The sequence below is a fragment of the Thalassophryne amazonica genome, chromosome 1, assembly GCF_902500255.1.
Source record: "Thalassophryne amazonica chromosome 1, fThaAma1.1, whole genome shotgun sequence".
NCBI classification, from domain to species: domain Eukaryota; kingdom Metazoa; phylum Chordata; class Actinopteri; order Batrachoidiformes; family Batrachoididae; genus Thalassophryne; species Thalassophryne amazonica.
In genome coordinates this window covers 72,065,744-72,078,208 of record NC_047103.1, presented here as the reverse complement: position 1 = coordinate 72,078,208, position 12,465 = coordinate 72,065,744, and the positions used below count along the sequence as shown (strand labels likewise).

General features: G+C 43.0%; 1 protein-coding gene across 1 annotated transcript in view; it reads left to right on the top strand.

Moving 5' to 3' along the window:
• The window catches only part of LOC117511711 (retinal-specific phospholipid-transporting ATPase ABCA4-like), a 210,397-nt gene that overhangs the window by 20,195 nt on the left and 177,737 nt on the right, over nucleotides 1-12,465 (top strand). The window contains exon 7 of the mRNA XM_034171629.1: nucleotides 2,378-2,575. Within this exon, the coding sequence (XP_034027520.1) occupies nucleotides 2,378-2,575 (198 nt within the window). The remainder of the gene's footprint in view (nucleotides 1-2,377; nucleotides 2,576-12,465) is intronic.

Here is a 12,465-nt window from a genome sequence, read left to right as displayed (position 1 = left end):
TCCCTCTGTAGTTTTTCTGGGAACAACTTCTTTCTTTTACTGTTTGACAAGTTCACATACAGGGATTAAATGATATAACTTGAAGATTGGGAAATCAGTACAAATAGAAACAGCAAAACGCTCACGTATACCGCATTATCTGTAATATATGACCAGTTGATTGGAATTCCTTTAAGTCCCTAGAGGTACTCCATCCTTCTGCATTAGTTTCCAACACTCATTGATAGTATGTACTAAAAACATGAGTCTGTCCTTGAAGTTCAAAATATTGCAGACTAAATGGTAGCCTGCCAGTAATGTGAATAAAATGCCCTCTGTGAATAATATTCTCCTGAAATGAGTCATGATGATTCACGTTTACTGTGAAACAGGATGCGAAGTGAATTTATTTTTTTAGTCCATCTGTCCATTCATGGATTAAAAATGTGCATTTAAAAAGTAAGGAGGAAGTGTGAAGCTCTACTCAGTTTACAAGTCTGTTTTGCAAGGAGTGACATGATATTTCAATAATTAACAATAACAACAAGAACGATTATCATAATTTTTTATAAACCACTTTCAAGTCAAAATTTATAATGTCTTGTACAATTAATGTTAAGTAAAAAAAAAAGATTATAAAATAACAGATTAAACATTAAACAGATTTAAAACAGAAACCAAACCATACACATACATAGACTGAAAAGTCATTTAAAATAAATGAAAACCATACGCTAATATATAAACAGCATGCAAACAGATGTTAAGATTGGCCTTAAATGTTTCTACTGAAGTAGACCCTGTAATATCCACAGACAGATTATTCCACAAGACAGGAGCATGATAGTCCAAAGCCAGAGAACATTCTAACTGCTTCTTGAACCTTGAAACACCAAACAACCATGTACCCCCAGATCACAAACTGTGGGTCGGTGCATACGGCTCAATAATGTTCCCTTGGATATGCGGGTCCACGACCATGAAGAATTTTACAGGTTAACTGTAAAACCTTCAGATCCGCTCTCAGGAAGCCAGTGAAGGGAGGCCAACACAGATGTGATGTGATCACATTTCCTGGTTGTAGTTAAAACTCTAGCAGCCACATTCCTGTTCATCTTAAAAGATCTTTTTTGTGAATAATTTATGTAATATGTATATGCCTATTTACATTATTTTTCTCTTTTTTTATAAAATGAAATAAAAATTTGATCACAAAAAAGATCTTGCACTTTTGTTGTGACAGACCAGAAAAGGGTATGTTGCAATAATCCATTTCTGAAGGACACAAAGGCAAGAATAGGTGTCAGCATTAGCCGTTGACAAAGTAGGCCTGATACTTGGAATATTATGCAAATGAAAATTAGCAATATTTCTCTCTTTTCTACTGTGCAGATCAAATGGCAATGTTGGATCAAACTTTACTACCACATTTTTGATTCATTTACTCTGACAAATTACACAGTCACCCAGTGTTAATTGGTCATATTCTCTTTGTGGCTGGACCATAACAGTAAAAAATCAATCACATAGCTACATATAATCTGACCAAGAGGGGCTACATAAAGGGTCAATAACAGTGGACCTAGAACAGAACCTTGTGGTACTCTATACTTACATTTGATCTCCAACAATGCATAATGAACAAGGCTATACTGAGACTGAACAACACTAACGTGGCATTTCCACCCACAACTAACAACAATTCTTTCACATTAGTGAGTGCAGTCACTGTGGAATGGTGTAATTCAAATTCATGTCATGACTTATTCAGTCTGGTAAATGGTGAACAGTGTTTTGATGCAATACATGAGAAAAATCAGTAACGCTCAATCAGCAAACAGTTACTGAGTCAATCAAAATTGTAGCCCAGACAAAGGTTTGTGGTTCACTCAGGGTTAAAGTTTTTTTTTTTTTTCAGTGTGAGCAACATTCATTGACAGCAAGTTCTAGTTCAAGCAATTTATTTATTTTCAGTATTTATTAAAAAAATACTGATAAGTTATCTGGGGACCACAGGATTTTTGGCTTGAAAAGTAGAGGAGTTACAATGAACCATTGTATTATTGTAAAAAAAAACAAAAAAAACTTACTCGAGAAAAAACCTGCATTGGAGGGATAGTCTATACCCATCTGTTTGATTTCTAGGCATCCTTGTGAAATATAGAAGACAGACTTGTGAGCTGAAATACACTGTTGCAGTACAGTTTTAAAAATACCGAAAATAATCTTCATCAGAGCTTTCACTTGGGATAAATGTTCAACAACATTATTAAACTTCTATGGAGGAAAGGGAGCTTTTGAATTGATGCTCTGTTTGCTGAACGTGAATATTCTGAGAGGTTGGGATGTATGTTTTCAGTTATACTAATGTCTGCTGTCCACTTTAACCTTTTTCCAGTTTGCCTTTGGGGTTCCAGACTTGCATCTAAAGGACATTGCCTGCAACACAAAGCTGCTAGAGCGATTCCTGATTTTCCCCAGTCGCCGAGGGCTATCTTCTGTTCGCAATGCTCTGTGCATCCTGACCCAACAGCGGCTGCAGATCATTGAGGACAAATTCTACGCCAATGTAGATTTTTTTAAAGTCTTCCGCCTGGTCAGTACTGCTTATCCTGGGATTTTAAAGGATGATAATCCTAACTGGTATTATATATATGATTTCAACAATTGTTGCTGTATATAAAATAAAAAAATGCAGATAAAAAAAAAAACATATTTTACAATGAATACCTGCAGTAATCCTATCTCCCACCTCGTGGATGCTTTGCTTTATCAGTGGATTACTATATTGCAAAGGCATCACTTATTGTGAAGTTTGACTTTTCCTTACCTCTCTTTAATATTGGCACTGTAATAACTCTACAGAGCTCATGTCCATACGGTAGATTTCTTACACCATGCTCTATGCTTTGTCAGTAAAAAGCTTATGGAAATATCTGTTTAAATCAGAATTCTCTTGTTACTTGATGAACAAGAAGACCCACTGTAGAGGTTTGCATGATTGACACCCTTTATGTTGCTACATTTGCAATTTGCAAACAGCTTTTAGGGGCCGCAACGGCTAAGCCAACTACCCGATGAATAATTTATATTGAAGTTACACTGGCACAACGCAAAAGATTTGGCTGCATGTGGATTTTACTCAACGGTTCTCAAGCAGTGTGATGTAATAGGCCACTTTTAGCAACAGCCAGCTTGCAGTTTTTATTTTCAAGTTGCTACACTCTGAGGTAATTTTGCATATCAGCTCATCAAAAAGGGTCCACCTCATTTCCGGTGTCTCAGCTAGAAGTCGTACAGACGTAGCTGATCTCTAATAAAAAAAAGAATATTACGTCTCCATCACTTCTATAAAAGTGTGGCATTATTTCTGTACAACTTTAGTTGTTCATCATATTTTTACATCAGGAGCTGTGCTCAAATCCCACCTGGATCAGAATTTTACAGTCAAAGTCAAATGTCAAAGTCAGCTTTCTTGTCAAATATGCTATACATACTTGACATACAGCACAGATGAAATATCAGTCCTCTCAGACCCACGGTGCACAGTATAGAATAAAAACTACTACTAAGCTAAGTAAAAAATTTACCATAAATATTACTGATTTACAAAATAAAAATAATATGAAACAGTATAAACAGTGTAGGCCGTGTAAGTATAACAGTATGATGCTGTTGTGCAAATGGCAAAAGTGTACCATTGTAAACAGTATGACATTAAATACAAGAGTGCAGTGGATAACAGTGTAATACGAGGTCTGTTAGAAAAGTAACGGACCTTTTTATTTTTTGCAAAAACTATATGGATTTGAATCGTGTGATTGCATCAGCCAAGCTTGAACCTTCGTGCGCATGCGTGAGTTTTTTCACGCCTGTCGGTTGCGCCATTCGCCTGTGAGCACGCCTTGTGGGAGGAGTAGTCCAGCCCCCTCAGTGGATTTTCATTGTCAGGAAATTGGCTGATCGACTGCCGCTTTGCTTCATCAAAATTTTTTCAGAAAGTGTGAGAGACAGCCAAGTGGAAACCATTTGGAAAATTCAGATGGCTTTCGGTGAAGATTTTATGGGGATCACACAGATTAAGGACAATTACAACTGGATTAAAGACGGCCCACAGCGGCGGATGACGCTCTGCGCACCGAGCAGCGATCGACAGGCTCAAACGACCAGATCATTTCCAAAGTGAACGCTTTGTTGATCTGGGACGTCGTCTGACTACCAGAGAAATGGCAAGACAGCTGGACATGGCACTTTTTCGGCACATTCCACTGTTACAGGAGTTTTTGTAATGGAAAGAGGAGCGGAGAAATTTGCGCGTTGGGACGGAGGCGCAGGTCACAGAACATAAAGCAACGCCGTGATGAAGCCTCACAGGACATGTTGTGGAATGTCCAGCTCATCCACAATTTCTCGGATAGTCACACGATTGAAAAGCCACCGAAAGCCGTCTGAATTTTCCGAATGCTGCAAGAGCTGGGCATGTTAGGGCTTGTCCTGTGAGACCAACACGGAGGTGCTTTCGTCCCGCGCCATGAGCGGCTCCGTGGTGAATTTCTCCGCTCCTCTTTCCATGACAAAAACTCCTGTAACAGTGGAATGTGCCGAAAAAGTGCTATGTCCAGCTGTCTTGCCATTTCTCTGGTAGTCAGATGATGTCCCGGATCAACAAAGCGTTCACTTTGGAAATGATCTGGTCGTTTGAGCCTGTCGATCGCTGCTCGGTGCGCAGCACGCCATCCACCGCTGTGGGCCGTCTTTAATCCAGTTGTAATTGTCCTTAATCTGTGTGATCCCCATACGATCTTCACCGAAAGCCATCTGAATTTTCCAAATGGTTTCCACTTGGCTGTCTCTCACACTTTCTGAAAAAATTTTGATGAAGCAAAACTGCAGTCGATCAGCCAATTTCCTGACAATAAAAATCTGACGAGGGGGCTCGACCACTCCTCCCACAAGGCGTGCTCACAGGCAAATAATGCAACCGACAGGCGTGAAAAAACTCACGCATGCGCACGAAGGTTCAAGCTTGGCTGATGCAATCACACATAATTCAAATCCATATAGTTTTTGCAAAAAATAAAAAGGTCCATTACTTGTCTAACAGAGTACAGCATAACAGCATAATACAGTGGTGCAAGTGGCAGTATGCTGATGATAGTGCAATGACTGTATACTAATGTAGCAGTATCAGTACAGGCGGTCCTGATGTGGATGCAATAGTGCAATGGGGGAGGATAAAGTGAGGTGTGTGTGGGGGGAGTGGGCAAAGAGAAGGGAGGGAGTTGAGCATCCTGACTGCCTGGTGGAAGAAACTGTCTTTGAACCTGCTGGTTTTGGGCCAGAGACTCTGCAGTCTCCTCCCCAATGGCAGAAGGGTAAAAAGACTGTGAGTTGGGTAGGGTTAGGGTCACCTGCGATCCTGGTGGCTTTGCAGGTGAGGCGGGTGTGTTGTGTGGGCCGCTGAAGAGGAGGTACTGCTGGCCCACCACCACCAGATGGCGCCCTGCTTGAAGTGTGGGCTTCAAGCATGAGAGGGCGTCATAGCAACCGGGAGTGACAGCTGTCACTCATTATCAGCACCAGCTGTCACTCATTCACATCACCACCACCATAAAGGCCGGCCTGCAACTCTACCTCCCCGCCGAGAAATCAGCTACCATTCAGGTAACTTCTCTGCTGACTTACAAAGTAATAATCTGAACTTCTTTGCAGCCGTTTTCCTGTGGTGTGTCCTTATCTGTGGGATTGGCGTTTGGTGTGGACTGCGATGGCTTCGCCTCACACCCCAAACCAGATAAGTGGTTAAACAGGAGCTGCACAAGTGTGTGATTGGAGGTGGAGGTGCTCCCTCCTAACTAAACACAGACTGTGGGATTACTGAGTGTGCGAACTCGCACTCATCAATACTGTTTCTGTTCTCTGCCAGCAGTACCGGGTCTGACTGCTGAAGACAGTGGCCACCTGGGGCGCAGGGCTTGGCGGCTCCGGTGTTCTTCAGATCCGTTGGTGGTGGAAGCTGTGTGGGATCCGGCTCTTCTCTCGCCAGACGTCTTCTATCTTCGAGCCTGCCCACACGTCACCTTGTGTATAATTGACATTCCACCATATTGTTATTGTCTGTACTTCGTTGTGCGATTCACAACATTAAATTGTTACTTTTTGGCTTATCCATTGTCCGTTCATTACCGCCCCCTGTTGTGGGTCCGTGTCACGACACTTTCACAACAGGGTGTGGTCGATGTCCAGCAGAGAGGGGAGAGGAACACCGATGATCTTCCCAGCTGCTTTCACAGTGTGCTGTAGGGTCTTGCGGCAGGATATGGTGCAGGCACCGTACCATACAGTGATGCTGCTGGTCAGGATCTCTTGACGGTATCCCTGTAGGAGTACATGATGGGGGTCGGGGCTTGTCGACCCCCATAGCTTGTCTCATCGTTGTTGTTGATGAGACCCACCACAGTCGTGTTGTCTGCGAACTTGATGAAGAGGTTGGAAATGGATGTAGATGTGCAGCAGTGGGTCAGCAGAGTGAAGAGGAGGGGGCTTAGCACACATCCTTGGGGGGCTCCTGTGTTCAGCATGATGGTGCTGGAGGTGTTGCTGCCGACCTGAACTGCCTGTGGTCTCCTCGTCAGAAAGCCCAGCAGGCAGTTGCACAGGGAGGTGTTGAGTCCAAGCTGGACTAGTTTGTGGATGAGCTGCTGGGGGATGATTGTATTGAATGCTGAGCTGAAGTCGATGAACAGCATTCTGATATGCGAGTCCTTGGTCTCCAGGTGAGTGAGGGCTGAGTGGAGGGCAGTGGCGATAGCATTGTTGGTCAAGCCGTTGGACCGATATGCAAACTGGTAGGGGTTTTGTGTGGGGGGGAGAGCAGATTTGATGTGGTCCATGTCTTCAGAACTGGGATGATGGTGGTGGCTTTGAGGCACATCGGGACAACAGCTTGTCTCAGCAAGATGTTGAAGATGTCCATGAAGACATCCTTGAGCTCTTCAGCACAGTCTCTCAGGACCCGACCAGGAATATCATCGGGACCAGGGGCTTTCCTTGCGTTGATCCTTCTGAGTGTTCGCCTCACGCTCTCCGAAGGTAATGACAGCACCTGGATGTCAGAAAGCGGAGGGATATTCTGTGCTGGAATGTTGTTGTCTGCCTCAAAGCGAGCGAAAAAGTTGTTCAGCTGATTCAGCAGAGAGGGGGAGTTGTCGCAGGTCCGAGGGGTGGGCTTATAGTCTGTGATGGTCTGAATTCCCTGCCATAGATTTCTGGAGTCTCTGCTGTCCTTGAAGCAGTCAGCGATTTTCCTGGAGTACTGTCTCTTAGCCTCTCTGATTCCTCGTGACAGGTTGGCCCTGGCTGTCCTTAGGCCCACCTCATCCCCAGCTCTGAAGGCAGCGTTTCAAGCCTTCAGGAGCCTGTGGACTTCCCCTGTCAGCCAAGGTTTCTGATTGGCTCAAATGGTGATGGTTCTGGAGACCGTGACGTCATCCATGCACTTCCTCATGTAGGCAGTGACGGTATCAGTGTACTCCTGGAGATCTGTGGTGTTGTTGTAGGTGGCTGCCTGTGTGTACATGCTCCAGTCAGTAGTGGAAAAACAGTCTTGGAGCATTTCTGATGCCCCCTCTGGCCACACCCAGTTTTTGGCTGGTTTTGTGACTTTAAGCAGTGGTCTGTATGCAGGCATTAGCATAATAGCGGAGTGGTTGGAGGTCCCAAGGTGGGGGAGGGAGGAAGCTTTGTAGGCTTCCTTGTGTGTGGTGTAAACATTGTCCAAGATATTGGTGCCTCTAGTGGGAAAGTTGACATGTCCATGGAGTTGTGGAAACACATTCTTGGGGTTGGCATGGTTGAAATCTCCAGCCAGGGTGAGGGAAGCATCAGGGTGGGCTGTCAGCTGTTCACTGATGTGCTGATGGAGTTCGTTCAGTGCCTCACTCCTGTTGTTGTTGGAGCTGGGAGGGATGTATATAGCTGCCAGCAGAATAGCAGTATATTCCCTCGGCAGGTAGAATGGCAAGCACTTAATAATCATCAGCTCCCCCAGTGGTGAGCAGTGCTTGCAAACAGCAACAGCATTGTGGCACCAGGCATTGCTGATATAAACACAGAGTCCTCCAGCGCTGGACTTTGCCCCCTTGACGAGCGCTCTGTCCGCCTGGTAGCATGTTAGCTGCGCTAGCTGGACAGCATGGTCCAGGACGCTGTCGTTGGCCAGGGTGATGGAAGGGATAGCCGGCCGGTAAGGTCTGGTGGCTAACCTAGCCCGGATACCTCTGTGATTGCCCCACTTCTGCTTCCTCAGGTTCTGTCCATGGCACCTCCACTGTGGGCTGGATGCAGGAGTGGGGGTCGGGGATTGAACAGGCCTCTGGAGTAAACCGTCCTCACGTAACTTTTCCACATCCGCTGTAGTTAGGTGTGGGATTATTAGACTATTAGCTATGGGATCTTATATGTAGACAGGTGTGTTTTTCCAAATCATGTTCAGTCAAATGAATTTACCCCTGGTGGACTTCAATTAAGCTGTAAAAACATCTCAAGGATGATCAATGGAAACAGGATGACCTGAGCTCAATTTTGAGCTTCATGGTAAAGACTGTGGATACTTATACACATGTGATTTCTTTTTTTATTATTTATTTTGAATACATCGTCAAAAATCTAAAAACAAAAAAACAAAAAACGAAACCTTTTTCACATTATCATTATGGGGTGTTGTGTGTAGGATTTTGAGGAAAAAATTAATTTAATACATTTTTGAATAAGACTATAACATAACAAAATGTGGAAAGGTGAAACACAGTGAATACTTTGCAGATGCACTGTACATCTAAAAGATGATATTGTGAGTGATTCCAGTTTGAAAGAGGCCCTAGTGACGCAGAGAGGTTGTGAAACATTAGCTAAGACTTGGCCTCTTTCTCTAATGAGCTTAGCACTGAGACATTCCTGTGTTCAGTAATCACTGAGGAGTAAAGATGCACATTCTGCACCATCATTCCCCAGGCAATCCTATCCTATGGGGTGTGGCCAAGTGTCAGAATTGCTCATTCAGTTTTAAAGAAGTACTACATTTTGCTTCTGGCTTGGAGCTTATGCATGCACAGACACAGAACTGTGGGATTGTAAGGACAATTGCAACAGTCATGTATAACTGTAAAAACTAGTTAAAAACTGATTTCCTAAAATATCTCCCCTTTGAATTGATGGCCAGCAGTGACTGGAACAGTCTGGCTTCACATTCATAAGCCAGTCATCAACCAATCCTAGCTCTGCGACCTGTCATTGAACACGTGTGAATATCGGCAGTGCTTCTTTGCAGCCTGTGTTGATTTTTGCAAAGCCTTTTGTTCACTTGATCAAGCTGCTGTCTGGGAAATTATGAGAATTTGTGGGCTCACAAAGATGTTGCTGGACATTGTAGCCACCCTATAGGTACACACAGATACTGTGAATGCTGTACCGAGTGGGGGTAGAATCTATGAAATTTTCCCAATGAAGACGGGTGTTCATCAGGGATGTGTTCTACGCTGTTTAGTGCATGTGTGGAATGGGTGTTGGGTAGAGTTGTGGAAAAAAGTGGCTTGGGTGCTTTTGTTGGCAGGAAACTGACCTTGACTTTACGGCTGACTCTGTGATCTTTGTGGAATCAGTTGATACCCTGATTGCAGCACTTGAGAAGCAAAGCGAGGAATCAAGAATGTCTGGGTTTGCCACTGTGTTGGATCAATGCACTTTTCACCTGGCAGTGGAAGATGTAGATGATTAGCTTTGAGAGGTGACCTGGACAGTTACCATCCAAAAGCCAGGATCGTTCAGTGGTATGGTGGATACGATGAAGTACAGCAGTAGTGTATACTCCCACATTTGACTTGGATCAAGAATAAGATCCAGGCTTATAATGACTTTCTTGACTCAGACATCAGAAATGGATCCATGTGCTGTGAAAGTGTTGAACTTTGTTGAGCTAGAGATGTTCACTTATCTTGGAACCCACATTTACAGTAGTGTTCAGAATAATAGTAGTGCTATGTGACTAAAAAGATTAATCCAAGTTTTGAGTATATTTCTTATTGTTACATGGGAAACAAGGTACCAGTAGATTCAGTAGATTTTCACAAATCCAACAAGACCAAGCATTCATAATATGCACACTCTTAAGGCTATGAAATTGGGCTATTAGTAAAAGAAAAGTAGGAAAGGGGGTGTTCACAATAATAGTATCATCTGCTGTTGACGCTACAAACTCAAAACTATTATGTTCAAACTGCTTTTTTAGCAATCCTGTGAATCACTAAACTAGTATTTAGTTGTATAACCACAGTTTTTCATGATTTCTTCACATCTGCGAGGCGTTAATTTTGTGGTTTGGGGTCATTGTCTTGTTGAAACACCCATTTCAAGGCATGTCCTCTTCAGCATAAGGTAACATGACCTCTTCAAGTATTTTGACATATCCAAACTGATCCATGATACCTGGTATGCGATATATAGGCCCAACACCATAGTAGGAGAAACATGCCCATATCATGTTGCTTGCACCACCATGCTTTACTGTCTTCACTGTGAACCGTGGCTTGAATTCAGAGTTTGGGGGTCGTCTCACAAACTGTCTGCGGCCCTTGGACCCAAAAATAACAATTTTACTCTCATCAGTCCACAAAATATTCCTCCATTTCTCTTTAGGCCAGTTGATGTGTTCTTTGCCAAATTGTAACCTCTTCTGGACATGTCTTTTATTTAACAGAGGGACTTTGCGGGGGATTCTTGCAAATAAATTAGCTTCACACAGGCGTCTTCTAACAGTCACAGCACTTACAGGTAACTCCAGACTGTCTTTGATCATCCTGGAGCTGATCAATGGGTGAGCCTTTGCCATTCTGGTTATTCTTCTATCCATTTTTTTTTTTTGTCCATTTTAAAGCATTGGAGATCATTGTAGATGAATAGCCTATAATTTTTTGCACCTGCATATAAGTTTTCCCCTCTCCAATCAACTTTTTAATCAAACTACGCTGTTCTTCTGAACAATGTCTTGAACGTCCCATTTTCCTCAGGCTTTCAAAGAGAAAAGCATGTTCAACAGGTACTGTCTTCATCCTTAAATAAGGGACACCTAATTCACACCTGTTTGTTCCACAAAATTGATGAACTCACTGACTGAATGACACACTATTATTATTGTGAACACCCCCTTTTCTACTTTTTTTTTTTTTACTAATAGTCCAATTTCATAGCCTTAAGAGTGTGCATATCATGAATTCTTAGTCTTGTTGGATTTGTGAGAATCTACTGAATCTACTGGTATCTTGTTTCCCATGTAACAATAAGAAATATACTCAAAACCTGGATTAATCTTTTTAGTCACATAGCACTACTATTATTCTGAACACTACTGTATGTCTCTGGGTCCTCCTCCTTTGAGGTCAAGAGAGGCCTTCAAAGAGCTTATGGAGTCATGTGGTCACTGAAGAGAAGCATGGCATATCTTTGCAAGAGAACAAAGGTCAAAAGTCTTTAAGGTCCTGGTGCTTCCTGTCTCAGTGTACTGTATGATTCTCAGACCTAAAGTGGCTTTGGTCCTTGGTCTCTCTGGAGGATCCTTGGGTACTGCTGAAATTACTTTGTGTCAAATAGATAGATAGATTCATTCTCATTGTCATTAGATAATGAAAGACAGCTTAGCAGCTCTTCATTCTTAAATTAGCAGCATAACACACACAAAACAATATAAATATATATATATATATATATATATATATATATATATATATATATATATATATGGCATGTAAAAAACAGAATAGAAATAGAAAAAAATAGTACTGGGACAGTTATATACTTGGCTATGACAGTTGTATACAGTTATTTACAGGTTTAAAATGATGTAAATGGCATATAGTGCCAGCATTCTAGAGTGGGTGTGGCAGAATGTGTGGTTGTAACTCTCCAGTTGAGACTGGTAGGTTGGTAGGTGGGAGGGGAAGGGGTGACACAGCTTTGACAGCCTGAGGGGAAAAAATGCTGTTTTTTAGTGTGTTTGTGTGAGTTTTTATTGTCCAGTATCGCTTTCCAGGCTGGTGGGGAAAAACAAGCAATGTCCAGGTTGTGTGGTATCCTTGATGATGCAGCTGACTCTCCTGAGGAGTTGGGCAGCACGGATGCCTTTGAGGGGAGGAAGTCCGGTCCCAATGATACACTCGGCTGCCCTCACCACCCGCTGGAGATTCTTTCTGTCTTTTGCTGTGGAGCTGCTGAACCACACCGTGCAGGAGGCTCTCTATCGTTAACCGATAGAAGTTCATCAGCAGGTTTTGAGGGAGGTGGGCTTGTTTTAACTTCCTGAGGAAGTAAAGTCTCTGTTGAGCCTTCCCCACTTGGTGAGAGGTGTGCGTGGACCAAGTGACGTCAGCCGAGATGTGCGCTCTGAGAAACTTGAAGCTCTCCAACCGCTCAGCCTCCTCTCCCTGTATGAGGACG